Here is an 18,659-nt window from a genome sequence, read left to right on the forward strand (position 1 = left end):
CTCTAGCTGAAAAGTAACCAGGAGGGAAAGTCAGTCAGCCTCCATCTAAACTTTTTCTTTGAAAAAACAGGAAAGACTGTAAAGACTTCCAGTTTCCACAACACACTGGCAAGCAGAGACTTTTAGACACATCTGAAAATTAACGATCAACAGAAGCTCACCTCTCGGAGAAAACTCATCTAACGCGTATTAAGAAACCCTCTTAGAAGAAAGTTCAATATACCAACAGCAGTTGCAACATCTGAAGCATTCACAGAAAAGCGCAGGCACGCTGTACTGTTACCCGTGCCAGGACCAGCCAAAGCTCTTACATGTGGGCTGTTGAGAGGTTCTCTAGTCGCTTTTACACTGAAAATGAGCTGTATGAAAAAAAAAAAGCACTTTGTCAAGTACATTGAACTGTTTGGCAAGGCAATAATCAAGAGCAATTTTTCTGTGTGTAATGTCCATTAGAAAGGAGGTTAAACGTGTTCTGTAAAGACAAACTTGAATAAGACTTGCACGCTTGTTTTAGCTGAACAGGCACAGATATGGACATGAAAGCATCACTCACCTGATATCATAAACAATGTTACAGATTAGCAAATGACCTAACTGATTAGCAAAAACAAGATAGTGCCAGAATACATACGTACAGAATCTAGGAAGCAATCTACAAAGTACAAAACATCCCTGTTTTCCTACCATGATAAGCTGCATGTTCTACAGGACTGGACTGTGCCTTGGCATCACCAGGCACCTTCACCTAGGTATGGTTATGCACATGAGTTACCCACAAATCTGCTCTAGGAACTTTAAAATAAAAACATATCAAAAAGTTAGTTGTAAGCATCGTGATTCGAAATTGGGTGAACAGTTTTTCTTGAATGTGCATTTCAAATTATGGAAGAAAGGGGAGGAAGGAGAACTATCTTGCAGATGATAGAAAATAAACACTAAAATACTAGTGACAGAAAGTATGATAAAGAGTCACAGGCTGGCTTGAGCTCTCTAATTGGGAGATTTTGCATCACAAGTTGAAATATAGAGATGTTTCATATAAATATAGGTGTGATACATCAGTGAACCACCGACCAGAGCATACCATGAACACAGACTGCTGGACTGTACCACGGCCAACTGTTTGTTCATTTTTGCTAGGGGTAGAACAGGTTGGTGCCCCAGGACCTGCTCTCTAGAGACCAGCTGGGCTTCAGAGTGCTCCCTGAAACATCACACTGCCTTCAGCTGTTTCAGCACAAGACTGGCAAGCCTTGTAATCAAGTGGCAGACACAAGCACCTCTCTTCTCTCATGCCCTCCACTTCCACTTAAAAGTGTACCTTTCTCAGAGTTATACAAGATGCAGCAAGTTCCCTTTGTCTATGTTTGATCACGGTCTGGTTCCTTTCACGACGGTCCTTTCTTGCTGAATGCCCTCAAGGTATCCACAGCCACCTTTCTGGTTCTCAGCTCCGCTTGCCAAGAAAACCTGTATTACATACTGCACAGAGCTTTTCCAGACAAATGCTGAAATAATAACACACCATCATAGAAAGAGGTCCCCCCTGCCAAAGGGTAGACTAAAGCGATTTACAAGAAACAAGCCCTTCTGGGTCTGAGCTTCTTGATAAACAGGAAATCAGCTACAGACACATGGCTCCGACACTAAGATGATGGCTGTAGGTTACAAAAAGGAAGCTGTGATTCCGCAGTGCTCCCCTTCTGACCAAACAAAAGAAGATGGGAAGACACTGAAGACATTAAGACCCTCAAAGCACTGATTAAAGCCCAAACAACATTCAAAGATTCTGAGGTAGGACTCATCATTTAGATGTTTATCATCTTACTAATCTTCATATATTATGAATCGCTATTTAGAAATTCCTGAATAATTTGCCTTGGCTATTGCATGCTCCTGTTGATCTTCCCCATGTCATGACTACCTGAAATTTGCCAAGGCTTCCATGGATTCAGAACATGTACAAATAAAGTCTGTGAGCACATGAAAGACTGTCAAGGAAGGAGACGCTGAATTCACTGAAGCAGACCCAGAAGGTCCATTGCCAAGTACATGCTGTCTCTAACCATGGCCTGAGTCAGCCAGCCTCGCTCACCAAGTGGGTTCAACGCTGAAACATCGCGCTGAGCCCACTGCCACTACCACTACAGCTTATTTAGCACTGTTCAATCAGTTGCAAAAAAACAGAGATGGATGAGCAAGGTTTGAACAACCTTGTTGGGGTGCCAAAAGCAAAGCACCTTTGGCAGAGGAAGTCTCAGAAAAGCCAGGTCAGATGGTTCAGCCTGCCGCTGGTCCCCAAGCCTGCTGCGATACCGCTGTGACACACTGCAGTCGGCAGCACGGACCTACCTTCTAAAACACTAACAAAAACCTGACAGGATTTTATTTGAAATGGCTGTCAATTCCTACCTGCTTTTTCACAGACAAAACTCCAAATAATTTAAGTCCGTGAGGTGTGGCAATAATGGACCACTTGACTCCTCTCTGTTTAATATTTGTATCTAATTCTAGTTCTGTGTGTTGTGTGTAGTTGCTCTTGTTCTTCTCAAACCCTTTTAAGTTCCAAGAACATATGAACATAAAGTATAAATAGGGATTTGAGAAGCTGAGACAAGCTGAAAAAAAGGCAGAGCACTGAAGGGGAATGGTGCTGCTCTTTCATAGTGTCAAAACCCTCAACATTCACCATGCAATGCATTGCCTTGTAAGGATTTATGTAATATTAAAAGGGGGGGGGGGGGGGGGGGAAACGTACTGGCAAATGGATTAAACTACACAATAATTGTTCTCAGATGGACCAACCACATTATCTTCAAGACAGAAGGGAATCCTTGAATATGTCAAAACCGATCAAGACAACTGTCTTCACACTACACTAATCGCAACCAGTAGGAGAAGGAAAATAGTATCAGTCATTGGCATAATTTAGCTATTACTCTTAAAGGAATAGGACCCAAATTTTAAACAGAGTTTGTATGGATGGGTGAGCCTTAATAAAATCTTAGAACATTAAAGTCATATGAGTATTCTATTACCATCTCATGTCCCACAGTATCTTACCAACTTACGTAGAGTTCAGACTTGTTTCCATTTAAATCAGTACAAACCTTTCCCTTGATTTGAGGAAGAAAAAAACAAGCATTTTGCCACATCTCTTGACACAAACACTTTGTGGCTGGGTTCTGTTCTCCTACACGAAAGCACACGTGTGCTGCTCTCGGCAGAGAAACTGTGTGTGTGATGCTGATGCTATATTTCAGCAAAATGTTCAAATGCTGTCTTTTCAAACCGCCCAGTCAAAACCACCTCTTTCAAAAGCTACCAGAGGCTAGAGTTACCTGGGACAGATTTGTAAACAATCAACACAGGGCTACTGTACCTTCTGTATGGACATCAGGGAGCGTATCGGTGGGATGCTGCACTACAGCCGATCGCCTGTACACCATGTGGATTCTTCCCTTCTCCTCTTCCATTTGCTTTCCTCTTTCCAAAGGCTCAATGAAGTATTCATCCGTATCTGTTCTTATCATTCCAGCCTGGTGAGGAAGAGAGAAATCATGCCAATACATCATTCGAGAGCCTAAAGACCTGCTCCAATGCTTTAAGAACAACTCTCAAGAGGGACAAAGCAGAAAACAGTCAGCATATTACTGTACTGTAAGACTCAAATTCCTGCAGGGTTTCTTTGGCATGGACTTCTTGCCAGAGGTGACACCTCTCTGCACTCTGAGGGTGTTCATATGGCCAGGGCCACTGATCACAGGCATTCAGAGGAGATCTTGTATATGCATGAGATACACCACTCCTTCAAAAACACAACTAAGACGAAGGTCATACAGGAGTTTACCATTTCTATGTTGTGCACAGCTATTTTGTAATCTAAGCACAGTGTGCTGAACACCGTGTGCTGCAGTGTTCTGCTAAGCCTTAACTCATATAAATATATATATATATATATATTTCTGAAGCTCTTATGGCTCAAGGCCCTTCATTTTACTTCATTAAAATCAGCAGAAGCCATATGGTTTCCTATTTAAATGAACAGATACTGTTCCATCCTGTAGCTATGTCACTATTGACAATTCTTCAAAACCATTTCTCTTTATGTCTTCTGCCTGTAAAAGCTGTGAGATGGGTCTGCAGACAAGGCAGATTTATCCTGGTGATTATCACAGTTAAACTCACTGGAGTAAGTCACACCTGTGTAAGTCCAGTTTAAGGGAAGAGAGACTCATGTTCAGGAGGAAAAATTTCTTTGATGGCACTTGAATATAAATCACAGTAAATAATGGTCAAGGACATCTGGCAATACACTAAAGGAAATAGTCACTTAAAACCCTCCGCTTATATCTAAGGGCGGCAAGACTAAACTTCTTCCAGCACAGCCAGTGAAAGCAAGAACATAATGTATGGGAAAAACGGATATAGAATACTTGGAACTACTGGAAAACACCAACGGGATACGTATTTTGAGGCACCTGCAAGTTATTATCAAAAACATTAACATACAAAACACAAACGTTTGTATAAAATATATCAGAGGAACTGGTAACAAGCATTATTCTTATGGCCTCCCTTTTAAAAAAATGTTCTTGGACAGAGCGAGCCAAGGTCTCTGCAGCGGTGCTGGGCCTGGCCATGCTGGCCAGTGCATCTGGGCAAACGCCCTGCAGCCAAAATCCAGCCAACATTTCGCTCCGGAGGGGAGGCACGTGCTCTGCTCAGCTGAAAACCAAGGCGTGCAAAACCTCCTGCTTGCACCTCACCAGCATCAGTCCCACAGGTGAGCTCGGGTCCTGTACAGAGGTCCCACAGCCGCCGTTCGCTCGCCCACCGCCAAGCGACACATCAGGATTTTCTGTAAACCAAGGAAACCCCTACGAGAGAGCTCCGTGACTGTAACGCTGTAACTGAAGATTTCGCTACAGGTGAGGCAGGAATTACATAGATGGCTCTGACCACAACCATAGACACATATGAAGTACGAAACAAACAAACAAAAACAACTCCAAAACCAAAAAACACCAAAGGAGACAAACAGTTCCAGGGCTTCCCCAGCCAGGCTGGAGGAGATACAGTTGCAACCCTAAACTCCAGCTCTGAAGCCATCAAACTTAGTTATAGCAATGCTACACAGATTTATGGTTTAAAATTTTTTTTTTTTTTTCAACAAATGGAGATAAACATAGTCCAAGCTTAGGCAATTTGTCAAATACAAGTAGAGCGACTTGTGAAGGTATATGACAGAGTATAAAAATTAATATTCTAATAAAAATATTCAAAATGTCACAGCTCTTCACCACAAGCTTTTCAGGCTCTGTATGTTTTCTTACATCTACACTCAAATTTTCAGTTAATGAATTTATCCAAATTTTGGCTAAACTACATAAATCTAAATACTACATTCTTCCTTTGTTTTCATTACACAAGTAGCAATAATAAGTGAGATTTTTGGTTGGAATAACTCAGGTTAGCATCACAAGTAGGTTTTTCATGTGGCCGGTACACATAATTAGACTGGGAATTAACAAGTCCCCTTTGCATGTTAATGGCTTACCTGCTTGACATTTTTCTGAGCAAAACTAAGTTTCGTACCTACAGGTGCTATGTTACTGGTGTAGACCTTGTCTTGGCATAAAGATTTTTTTGTAAATAACCCATTTTCTTTGAAGCTGTTGCCTGTTAGCTGAAAGTAGTTCTACCCAAAAGCAGTGCTTGGTGGAAAAGTGAAGCTTGGCTTTTCAGCTACAACCTGTATGCTCTTTCTTGTCTGTGTTAAATTTACCAAGAGTGAGCCGCAATTATATTTTTGAGAATAATTTTTCGAGCTGGATCCCAATGCAGACAAACCGTATTTCATACCCACCTTTTTTTTCTTTAAGAACAGCTTTTATGGATGGTTGTTTATACAGACATAAGGTATGTCTCTACCTTTTGTTCCTCTTCATGGTAGCAGCTACCTCCATCGATTTCAGTGGATTTGAACTGCGTTGAGGAGATTTGCGCCCACAATCATGAACAAACGTGACACAATTTCTCCACAAAGATTTGCACATGGAGCTGACAGGCTGGATTCCCAACAGATCATCACCAACACAGGCTTCCTAGAGAGGAACTTCTCCACGGATCCAGTATGAGAGCAAAGACCTGACCTCCAGTACGACTCGCACCCTCCCCCGGCAGAACACAGAGGTTAATTAAAAATACACACTGTCAAACAGCTCGCACCAGCTGAAGGCTGCACGCACAGAGGATTTACCACACGTGGCAGTGGGCTTTGTGGCAGAACAGTGTTCCCCACAGTCCCAAGAGAAAGGAGGAATTACAGTGGAGACCAGGCAATTGTGGCTTTGTAGTCAAAGGGCCAAACCTAAAGGGCTGATGAAGGAAAAACACAGATTTAAAAAAAAAAAGAAAAAAAACAAACAGAGAAAGAGTGAGCGCACATTGGTCATACTAACAAGAACACAGGTTTGTATTCAGCATCATTTCTCACTTACTGTGTTCCTCACCCCTCCCATACCTTTTAGCCTTGTTTTACTCTTTGCTTCATTTGCAGGTATGATTTGCTATCACCTGTGTGGACGTTGAATATATTTCACAATGCTTCTGAATAATTAATTTGTCCACGTTTTTGAGATACTCACCCTTGCTTTGCTCTACCACTACAGTAAATGGTACAAATATTAACATGTTCTGTCTGACACTTAATACATAAGAGTTAAAATTACAACTGTGGTGTTACCTTACAGCGCATGTCACTTGAGAGCAGATAAATGTATATAAACATTTATTTTCTTTTTTTTATCTCCCTTTTTTTTAGAAAATAAGATTTAGAATCAACAGGGACAGTTTTGGTCCATTTTAACAGCCTACAGGCAAGCATGAATGCAGAATCCAGCTCACTTTCCATTCTGACTTCCTCTCCTCCCCAGATTTCATGAATAAAAAGAGCTTGAAATTTTCCAAATGAATGGAGAAAGAGGGGCATATGCAGGTATTGCATTTTCAGGTGAATCTTCACTGTCAACTCTACTGTTAACCCAGCATTTTCTTCCCCACCCACTGGAGAGAAAAACAAGCAGATGTTTAGAGCACATATTTTTAAAGGCTGACTTGGATAAAAGACTGAGGTGGATTTTCAAGAAAGAAGTATGTAGTGGAAATTTTTTTTTCCACAAAAGCACATTTATGGAGCAATACAGGAAAGTGTAGTCTGAAATCTTGGAATGCAAATCTTGGAAATTTTACTACTTTTTCTTATAAATTAACAGCATTCAAAATTTCAATCAACTGAAGGATGCAGTTTGAAATCTGCACTTCAGTGAAGTGGATCTAAAACCATCCTCATTATTCTTAAAATGTGAAAATGGGAACACAATGGAGGTCCCAAAAGCAAAAAGAAGCCTTTATGGCACAGAGTCTAGAAATAAACCCACCTGTTCTCAGAAGCCATGCCTCAACCTTATCTGAAACTCGGGGGAAGCAGGTTAACCCCTCACCTTTCCTACAGACACACTTCTCCTACGTTTAAGAGAGTAGCAAACTCCCCTCCCTGAGGGGTGTCACAGGGGAAACCTGCTGAGGGCCCGTTTAGCACCTTGCATGCACCCCCCTTGCTGCAGGACACCTACAGATGCCTTCAAATGACTCATGACCATTAACGTGTTTCACCTCCGGAGCTCTGCTCGCCCTCAATCCAGAAGTAACGGTGCACAGCAAGCAGAGGGAAAACCTTTCCACTGAATTAAACTGATGCAGGAGCGAGTCCTGCCTGAGCTCGTAATAAAAGGTAACTGGGAGCAAGGCCAAATCCAGTCTGGCACAGGCAGCCCACCTAGGAAGACAGCAAACAATGCATTCGTTACTGGACAATCCACTGATAAAGCAAAACCTTAAAAAACGCATGGTTTTGTTTTGTTTCGTTTTTTTTTTTTTTTTTTTTTTTCAAATGCATAAAGATGCAGACAATAATAAGGGAATTACAAACAACATAACGCCTTGAGAAAATAACCTACAAGGGCAGGTTAAACTAAGGAATCACTTCCTGAGCCAAAATCAACAGCAATTAAGGGGGAACATGATTCCGTATAAATATGCATGGGGTATTAGCTGCAAGAGAGGAGAGAACCATTCATTCAGAGAGCACAACAGGGAACTGTGGAGTGACCATTAAGAATGGATACATTTAACTTCAATATTAAGAGTAAACATTATGGGTGGGATTTTCAAAAGTATTTTAGGAAGTTAAATGCTCCATTTCTAGTGGTTTGCAGTAAGGGCAAGCCATCTAATCCTCAGGTGTGTTTTGAAAAGCCCACCCTTAAATGTCAGAAAGTGAAAGAGTTTGTTTAGCAAGGCAGCAGTCACACTACTGGCCATTATCAAGTCAAGTGCTGGCAATACTTGCCACCGAGTGTTACTGGAGAGTGGGAAATGCTTTGGGTTGTTGAAATCTACAGTGCATTTATTTTACAAATTAAACTTTTGATAGAATATCCCCATCCTACCTATCGTCTCAAGTTCAACACAACGAGGTCAATAAACGCTCCTACTTTTTGATGCCAGCCTCCACTGCCCACCTCTAACCCAAGTTCTGGATTCCTTTCCTTTTCACTGTCCTCTGATACACTGGATGTGGTGCCCCCAAACACCAGAGTTTCTTTTTTTCATGCACCTCCCCCTGCAAAACACTCATTTGTCCAGCTGCCTATGAAAAAAGCTTGACAGAAGTTAGGTTTCTCAAGTGCTGAGACTTCTACCTCCTCTACTCTTCAATCATGTCTTATTCTTCTTGCCTCCTGTCCTGTCTGGCTCTGCTCCCTGAACTCCATACGCCCTTCAGAGCAGGAGCTGTCTTCATGACCTGGGTCTGCATGGCATCTAGTGTGGTGGGAGACCTGATCCATCCGTAGGTACTGCTATAAACTAAATATACTACAGGCACACTGTCACTCGGAACCATGTACTACATGCATCCATATCTGTATTCAAATGCTAGAACACCCAACAACGATGCAGTTGTGACCAAAATGATTCAAGGAGTCCGTGTCTAGAGTAGATCCAAGCATGCGTGCATGCTCTAGCACCAGCAACCACGGGATCCTCTAACACCACCAGGGTGTGCGGTTTGGTGCTAAAGGAATTGCAAGAGTCTTTCACACGCTGGGAACGTGAATAAAGCCAACGCATCAGGATCTGGGACAACTGAGCACCAATTCAGAGACTTTTCTGTCATACGGCAGCAGCCAGCACAGGCCCCAAAGGAAGGAGCAGGGAAAGCAAGACGTGGCGTGGTCACTCTTCCCCCAGACACATCCATGGGCTCCAGCCTAGGAGCTGCCTCAGCAGGAAACCAGGACCCATTTAGGTTTCAACCAGAAGGGTCAAAGCTGGTGGTGGTGGGTGAAACACAGGGAATCTTACAGGCTACCCACGGGAGAAGTCCTCTGTTTTTGAGGTTGGCCTGTAAAGCATTATGAGTAAATGAGCAACTAGCTGAAACCGCAGGCGGGCACGCAGAGATCCCTCTTTGCCCCACCAGTGAGGACGACACCAGCACCTTCATCCCAGTGAGCTATACATGCTTTCATCCACAAGGGTTTCTCTGCTGCGTGTCTCCATATCACTAAAACTGTATAGATTTAAATAAAATGACATTGAATTATAGCTACATACTAACAGGTTCAAGTGTTCTCCATTGTTTTAAAGGCAGTGAGTACACAATATAATAATTATTTTCAATGAAAAATGCTTTCATTACAATGTTTTTGTGACTTTGCTATTATTTTAATCCGTGCATGCACTTATCCTCACAATAATATATTACAGCTAGTATCTGTATTCTGAAAACCCTGCATTTTTGTAAGACATAATGTATCTGCCACAGAAGAGGCAATAATATCCATTACGGTTTTAAACTGCTCTTAGTGCCTTTGCACTACACAGAAATAGTTTTTAAAACATTGACATGACACTTTGGGGAACAGAGGCATTAACTAGCAGCTACTTCCCCTAAGCTAGCTTTGAACAGCAAGAGAACTGAACATGTAAGGCTGCTTTAAGCAAATCAGAAATACAATATTTAAACATTTGCAAATTGTGGCATGGCAGCATAGACAGATGCCGCATGCATGGGAGCAAACTGTAAAGACTAAGAGCAGGTCTGTCGCCAAGTTGGTTTTGTAGGCTACTTGTATCAGGTTTCTCCCTCTCTCTTGTGTTTTTTTTTTTTTTTTTTATTATATTCCTTTTTTACTTAGATGAGAAAGAAAGGTCACATTCTAGAATGTCCCTCGCAAGGGTAGACTGTTTCTTGCACCACACCTGTTTTCTATGAACTATTCAAGCTTTTCTAACCAACTCCTTCGGCACCAGACTTGTTCCAGACTTTAAAACTCGGAATTTTTTGTTTATTTTTCTGTTTGTCCTTTCTCCCCTCCCACCTAGAAACTAGGAGCAATATGTAAATACTCTTCTGGCAGTTAACGGGGGTTACATATTTAATGCATGCCTTCTACAAAGCAAGGACAAAGAGCACGACACCGAATCGGACAGGTGCTTAACGCGGGGATTCAGAGCACGTGCATCAAACACTGCGCTCCTCTGACACTCTGGAGCACGCAGGTACACGACGTGCCGGGCTCACTACCTTTCTATTCCTCTGTGAGAGCTCATGCCACAAGTTTAAAGGCCTTATTCGCCCACTTTCTGTTGTTTTTATGAAGACACAGAGCCTTAGCGCTACACCGAGCACAAGGAACAAGGAGTTTGGGTCCTTCAGAGTTTCCAAAAATTAAACGTTTACCTATTCGATGTATCTTTCTTGCAACTAACCATTATAAACATAGGCTTTTAGCAAAATGGTAACTGCTCCAGCAGAATACACAACACATCTGCTTTAACCTGTACCTGAGGCATAAATCTTGACGATCTAAAAAATGTCAGTCATCCAGCCTATAATTAATTATACTGCACTGCGAGGGATACATGATCAAAAGAGCTTCACTGCAGCTTCCTACACGAGAATCGTTATTTGTATTACAGGCACCTCTTATCTGGCTTAGGATATGTATACATTTCTGTCATACAGAGAGTGATTTGATAATACCTCGTACTGTGTCTTTACTGTGAAGATCTGAAATAAGGGAGATTTAAAGCTTAAAAAAATTGAAATTTAACATCATGTTCAAGGCTATACATTCGTTTCTAAATGGAGTAGGTTGTCAATAATAGAAGAGCAGATTAGTGAGCAGGCCAGAGTTTGCTCAGCAGCAGGAGGTTGTCTGCATGAAGTCAGGCTGCAGCAGCAGTCCTTGGTAAGAAACAAGCAAGCTATGTAAAGAAAAAAATTCAGCAATAAGCACAGGGATCTGAAGATGCAAAACCCACCTTCCTTCTAGAAGAAAGTTCCAGCTTGGGACCCTTCAGTAGCACACAGGAGCAAACACGGAGTAATAAAAACAGGCTATGTAGTCAGATGCTACCTAAGGGAAGTGGAAATGAGATGAGCTCTCACGAGAGCACATGCGGAAGCAGATGTGTGAAAGAGCTGGACAGTTATCTTCCAGTCCAAGGACAGCAAAGAATTCAGGGGAAAAAGGGAAAAATGCCTGCCCAAGACAGCCACCCCTGTTTCAGGGGAGAGACTATGCTCAGGAGGATGCATCTGCTTGCTTAGAAGCATAAGATCTAAAACCAATGACTGCAACTAAGCTGGGCAAACACAGCACCAAATTTTGTCTGCAGGATGCACAGTGAGACTTGCAGAGCCTAAAACTGTTTGAATCAACTATTACCTGAGTGTGAGCAAAGGGACTGTAACTACCCAAGGTTAAGAGAGTAGTGCCCAAATACAGCTAGGTCTGTGAAATTACATACTTCACTGTTCTGTGAGTGTATATGACAGCTATAAAGGATTGCAGCTTGTGTTCAAAGAGGAAGCAAGCCCATTTAGACATTCCTTCACCATCTCAATGCCTGTCCTTAAAAACAGAGAAGGAAATTCTTTCAAGACAGGGCCTCTCAGGTTACCTATCTGTCAATGCTATGTAGGAGTCCCCTGGCCTCACCTGGTGCAACTGACATCTGCTCCAAACCCAGGACACTTCTACATGTGGAACAGTGTAGGCAGATGAGTCCTGAGACACACTCTTTCTGAATTAAAGGAAGAGAAGTAGGATACTGGCAGCCACAAGTCAAAGAAAGAATCAAGACAAACAGTGATATACTGTCCAAGTTTGCAAAAATGCAAAGGAATTCCTCCCCTCCTCCTGGAGATTTCTCCCAATCTTCTTCTTTTTTCCCTCTCACTCTTCAAAGCATGTGGTGGAGACAGAAGAGGGCTTTATCGGACAGAAAAGCTAACTATCATTGTCTCTCATGAAGACCCACAGAGGTGCTATATAACCGAGAGGGTCACTGCATACGGCAAGTCTAGTTTCATCTTCCACCAGCATTTTCTAGGAGTACCCAAGAAGGATTCTCGACACCCTGGGTTCCCACACAGTAACTAAATGAATCCTTCACCACACATGCCTTAAACATGAAATGCAGAAGTATGTACAGCATCCATAAGTGTCAGAATTGGGATATCATAGAATCACAGAATGGTATCGGTGGGAAGCGACCTTAAAGATGATCTCGTCCCTACCCCCCCGCCACGGGCAGGGACACCTTCCACTAGGCCAGGTTGCTCAGAGCCCCGTCCAACTTGGCCTTGAGTCTATTATCACTTCAGGCCACAAATCCCTTGTTCGGCTCGTAACAAAACCTCTGAAAAGATTCTCTACATGTGATAAGTGAAAACAAGGAAGTTGCTTGCGCTGACCCACGTACTTTCTGGTAGCATCATCGTTTACTTCACCCATGGCCAATGCCAACCAAGCCAGAACCACAGCAAAAAGACTCAACACTCAAGCCAACACAAAGCTGCTACCTCTCAGAAAATGCTTTCTTCTGACCATTCTATCAATGAAACTGGAAAACGTTGCCAGGGCTCTCCCCCCACCCCGCTTATTTCTCCCTTTTTCCCTGTTGGACAATCACAGGTGGCTGACAGCTCTGTCCTGCCGCTAACTAAATAGAAGCCCTATTGAAAAGCATCAAGAGCTCTGTGTTCCCTCAATTTAATATCCCAGCACCAGCCAAGCAGACACTGCATCCTGCCAAGACAAACATATGGGACTTGGCAAAAGGGGAGGGGGTGCAGTTTCTGGAGACAGCCCTCCAGTCTAAACTTCTTAAGAAGTCGATATAAACACGCTTTTATAAAAAAGGTGCTGCCTCGTCTAAAAACACAGATTCAACGCAAAAACACTACTACCTTTCACCCTCTCTGTTAGTTTAAGGTGTGTTCAGTTCAATGACTGTGCAAAACCTGCGTCACAGCTACCTGCTGCTCACTTTCTTAATCCAAAGACGAAAACTTTTTGGAGTTGCACCAAACACTGGTTGATTTATTGGAAGAAAAATAAGAGCAAAGAAGGATGCTTTGCCTGCCTCCACCAAAACAGAGCTTCGGTTGGTGGAAATTGATTCTAAGTTTCCTACATGTGTAGCTCCAGGGTTATACCTTCAACTCTCTGGGCGGATATTATTTCTCCTGCCACACGGAATCCATATTTTGTCAAGAATCAACTGATTCTCCAAGGTTTCTTCTTCAAAAATGTTCTAGAAACTTATGAAGTTGTAGAGTCTGCCCCATGATGCCCATCTGCAGTTTGTGACTATCAACTGGAGCATTATTCTCCAGAATTTCCTCATGGGCCAAGTACACATCCCTTTGTTTAGGTATGAGGACACAGCACAATGCCTCACACGGTGATCTCCCGCACTCACTCAGCATCACGAGCACAGCTGTCGCCTCGCAGTACGTGCATGGTGACTTTTTTTTCAGCCTCTTCTGCCAAGAGGCACCTGATCTCCAGGATCAATCAGGCAAGCCAACTCTGAGCCCCAGCAAGGCAGCGGCCTGCATGCAACCTTTGCTCCGTGGACAGGGACTCACGCACCCCAGTGTGGAGACAGGTCGGGGAGTATCCGCCCTGAGAGACTTAAGGTGTTAAATGAACAAAAAAAGGCACAACTCACATCAGGACTATGCACATAACTTGGCAGGATAATTCACTGGGCTGGTGAATTCACTCGCTCCCCTGGATTTTGTTTCTGTTTTGTTTTGTTTTTTTCTACTGGGCATGACTGTTGACTCCTGCAAGACAGCATGAATTGGGCTGGGATTTTGACAAATTTTTCCAGTGGATCTGGCATTGATGGTTAGCTGCAGTCTTTTTGCAAGGGGCCTTTCTGTCTGCCCCATCGTGCCCCGGACTGGCACCACTGACTGTGGGGGAAAGGCTGCCCGGCTCTCCGCAACAGCGGAGACCAAGAGCAAGTGGCACTAGGTGTCATGGTACCAGCAGCCCACCCCTGACACTCTGTTTTGCTGGGGCAATTTGCCTGAGCGTATGCACTGTGCAAAGCATGCACATCAACTATATTGCATCTGTTCAACAAACGCAGCGGGGCAAGCCATCCCCTTGCTGGAATGGCTGTGTAGTGTTGACCTACGCAGCCAACTCCCGACACCCGTAAGAAACAGGAGTCCAATTTTAGCAAAGAATATATTATATGAACAAAACAATGACACTAATAAAAAAGGACTATCAGAGTACAGTCTACCACTAAACAGAACCAGCAAATAGAAGCATATTTTCACAGTCCTATGGCTTCATTTATTAAGCTAACATGGATACACACGTATTGCTTTCATACTAAATCATGTCCATCATCTACTGGGTTAAAATCTGTGAGAGTGCCTATAGATACCTTTTTGACAGCACAGATAAACTCTCCTGCTAGATAAAAGATTTTGTTGATAAACAGACTCCTTCTCCAGCTTCCCAAAGCATCTTTCTGTAGTCAGCACCCACAATCTGAGTGCTCTGTACCAAACAAGAATGATTAGCTCAGCCACCCACATAACACCCTCATGGCACATGTCATAAATCTTAACTCAGCGAAACTTCTGTGGATAGATGGAGTCAAATACCTTCATACGTACAGGTAAATCTCATTATTTGTATACAAAACACAACTGGCAAACCAGGGAAGAGGTCCCCTTCTGCTCATAACACTTACCTACTTTTTCTCTTTTTCCATTTACTCTACTTTCTGCAGTTATTGCTTGCCTAACTTGTATAGGTCAACATATATGATGATTAAGCAAACTGAAGTGAAAGCAATCAAGTGTCGCACATTTTCTTCTATTCATGACTTTTAAGTAATTTAGACTCATTGACCTGTATTGTTTTACCACAACGCTGTGTACAACGTGCAGTACTGATCTTATAAAAGTGGCTACAGATAATTTAAAAATTATGTAACGCATGGAGATGATTTGATATCAGTACACAAAGCCTACCAAAGGGACCATAAATGGCATTCATTTCAAATTCCAAGCAATTACGCAAAATTACAATTTTTCCTTTTAGCCTCACTAAAAATGTAAAGAGAGGAGTCCACCCAAAGAAAAGGTAGAGGCCATCACTCTGCCCACAGTGCATGGCTGCTGCAAGCTGCTACCAGACTGCAGCTACATGAAAAAGGAAACAAAGTGCTCTGTCTCTGAGACAGACCACGGTGATGGAGGGCAGCTCGTGAGCTGTCCCTGACCCGGCCAGGACCGCTGTTCCTCGCTGCTGCTGGGCAACGGGAGCCAGCATCAACTTCCACGGGTTGAGGAGGTGGCAGAAAATTAAATGGACAAGTAAAGACCCGGAACCACGCGGACAAATTGCTGGGGAGAGCTGAACGCCTGCGGCGTGGGTACACGGCCTCACTCTTCGATGCTGATCCACCGTCCCTTCCCCCTTGCAGCTGAAAGTGTGACATACCAGGACGCTGATGATGCCGACCTAAATACGTTGCCATCATGTGCAAGTCACAAGCAGACCACAGTACACACCTAATGCGGCCATCTCAGAAGGAATCTGTGAATCCAGAAGACTGCACCACGAACCGAGAAGGGTTTGCAGCCCCTGTGACAGCAGGGGCTATCCCCAGGGACCCGGGGTGGGTGGCAGGTCGCTTGGAGATGGCCTCCCGCCCCTCCCGCATGTAAGGGGATGCAGGCCCCCACCAAGGTCCATCTCACAGGGCTGGCAGGGAAGGGGAAAAGCCATCCAAAAGGACATACTTCTCTCGCTGCATATCTTCTGCATGTTAAAATATTTATGGCCTCAACATACTTGGCGTATAAAAAAATACTACACATTGGAAGAATGCTGGAAAAAAGTAATATGGCAGCAATCTGCACATTTTGAGAAACAGATGTTACTGATAGAGTTGCTGGGTACCTACAAAGGGAGCAAGGAGGTTTCCCGATGAAAATCCTTCTCCCTCATGGATGGGCCTCCAGCCTCCCACGGGCCCCTCGAGCCTTCCCGGGCTCTGGGCAGAGACCGAGGCCTTGAGGCAAAACATCCTCACTTCCCGGCTCCTTCGGCACTGGCACCCTTTGAGTAATTTCTACTATAGCAAGCAGGAATTCAACAGCTCATTTTTCCTCTTTGGAAGATCAATGTGATATAAAATCCACATTGTATCACATGTTTCATCTGTTGCAGAACTCCTGGCAGTGCATTTCAGAATTAAAGCAAGAGCTCCTGAATTATTTTAGTCTCAGTTCTTGAAGGCTATAGACAAACGGCATAGAGCAGTGTTAGGATTTTTCATATTAAGTAAGTGCTAGGAGTGAGATAGCATTTAATTGAACCCAATTTTGAATCAAATAAAATATTCAAACAGCACACATTGCTCAGGTTTCACAGGCAGCTGAATTATTCACACAGCAGAAGTTTGTGACTAATCATCTAATACCAGATTTTTAAAACAAAAAAATCTTCTGTAGCTACAAAGAAAAATATTATTTGTTCAACTGAATGCCAGGATGAAGATTCAGATACAGGATGGAAACATAGGAATGTTTAATATCCTCTCCCAAACTATGGACACAATTCAGGAATAAGAAGCTAAAATACACTTGTACTAAAATACTGAATGTCAAGCTGACCAGAAACAATACACTCATTTCCTTAACTAAGGAGAGTCCTTCCTGTGGCTAATAAACTCATTTTAAATACAAACTTGTTCTTAATTTTAAACATATCTAGCACACTCAGTGTAATCTGAATAATAAAGACATTGCTAGGAGATTACTAATCTAACCTGCCACTGTGCTCTGGAAAAGTAATCTAGTCAAAAGCCGCACACAACTGACCATTCGGTAACAGAGTAGAAAAGTTAAGAACTAAAAATACAAGGAAGGGATCATGATCTCTAAGTGTTCCATTAATACAGTAAAAGATTAAATAAATAAAAAGAGAGGAGAGAGATTTAAACTATATGATTTTTCACTGGAAAAATGCAGTGTCTTTCATGCCTGTTTTCAAAAAGGAGGTCTTTAATCAGTGATGAACCTGAACCACAGCAGAAACCGTAGGCTTGAACCCAGACAGACAACCCTCCAAACCCTCCAGCTCCCTGCCACCAAGGGCTCCTTGGCTGGCGGCAAGAGACTCTTTGTGAAATGCGGGGCCCACAAAAACCAGGATACCAGGCTGGATAGTTAAAGTGGAGTGATGGTCTCGCAGAAATCTGCACCCGCATTTAAAATGTACCATACTTAAAATTAAAACTACTCACTGTTAATCTCTGTATCCCATATGAGAGCAGAACCCCTTCCCACAATTTCTGCTTGCTTCTCGGAGGAATCAAGCCCTCTCATCGCTTTAATGAGCAAAAGACATTCAGAAGAGCCACTGAACTAACCAATATTATGTTGAATTTGCAACAGAAGAAAAGAAAATGGCAACATATTACTGGGTCATAGCGCAGGACTGAAAGTAAGCTTTTTGGCCTCCTCTATAAACATACATAAGAAAATTCCTTTATGCTGAAATTTCTCATGCTTGATTTTAATCCAAATGTTGGGTTTCTTTTTTCTCCTTTCAGAAAGTCTAAGAAAAATCAATAGAACCCCTTAAGAGTTATATGAAAGTGAAAAGAAAAAACAAACTTTGATTTTATGTGGAAAAATGTGCCTCTATTTTTTGTTCTTGGAAAACCTACACAGATTCATTTTAAACAGCAAACTGCCGTGCAAAACTGGCACGCAAAATGCTTTGTCCTTGAAGAAGGAATTGTGGTTTTAAAATATCAGTTATTAAAAACTGAAAAGTATGCATGGAATACGCTCAGTGCAGTCAAGTACCTCCCTGAGCCCAGCATATCTCTGTAGAAATCGTTACCAAGTACAAGTTTTGTCTTTGTGGCAATTACAGCAGCTCTATGCTAGTAACTGTTTCATGGTGCAAGGGTCTGGGCAAAGGCAAAACTCACCTCTGTGAAAGGAGCCTAAAGTTGGTGCCTGGTAAGAGGCACCCAGGCCCTTTGCCACAGGTAAATTTTATATGCACAGTTGCCAGTTCTTACAGCAAACCTGGCATGTTCACAACTGCTGGAGTCATGGGATTACATGAGAGTCATAGCTTCCTCTAGAAAGTGGAAAGGAAAACAAAAAGCAAGGACATTTGATAGCCTTCAAAGAAGGAAAAATAATAACTTCAAATCAAGTGCTGAATACTCCAAAACTATAA

At 42.7% G+C, this 18,659-nt stretch overlaps 1 protein-coding gene across 4 annotated transcripts in view; it reads right to left on the minus strand.

Moving 5' to 3' along the window:
• Positions 1–18,659, minus strand: part of ADAMTS3 (ADAM metallopeptidase with thrombospondin type 1 motif 3) — a 142,314-nt gene that overhangs the window by 79,898 nt on the left and 43,757 nt on the right. For all 4 annotated transcript variants that reach the window (XM_042796757.1, XM_033007750.2, XM_033007764.2 and 1 more), the window contains one exon: positions 3,383–3,539. In XM_042796757.1, the coding sequence (XP_042652691.1) occupies positions 3,383–3,539 (157 nt within the window). The remainder of the gene's footprint in view (positions 1–3,382; positions 3,540–18,659) is intronic.

Source organism: Tyto alba, unplaced genomic scaffold, assembly GCF_018691265.1.
Source record: "Tyto alba isolate M040663 unplaced genomic scaffold, T.alba_DEE_v4.0 Super-Scaffold_23, whole genome shotgun sequence".
In the NCBI taxonomy this organism is placed as follows: domain Eukaryota; kingdom Metazoa; phylum Chordata; class Aves; order Strigiformes; family Tytonidae; genus Tyto; species Tyto alba.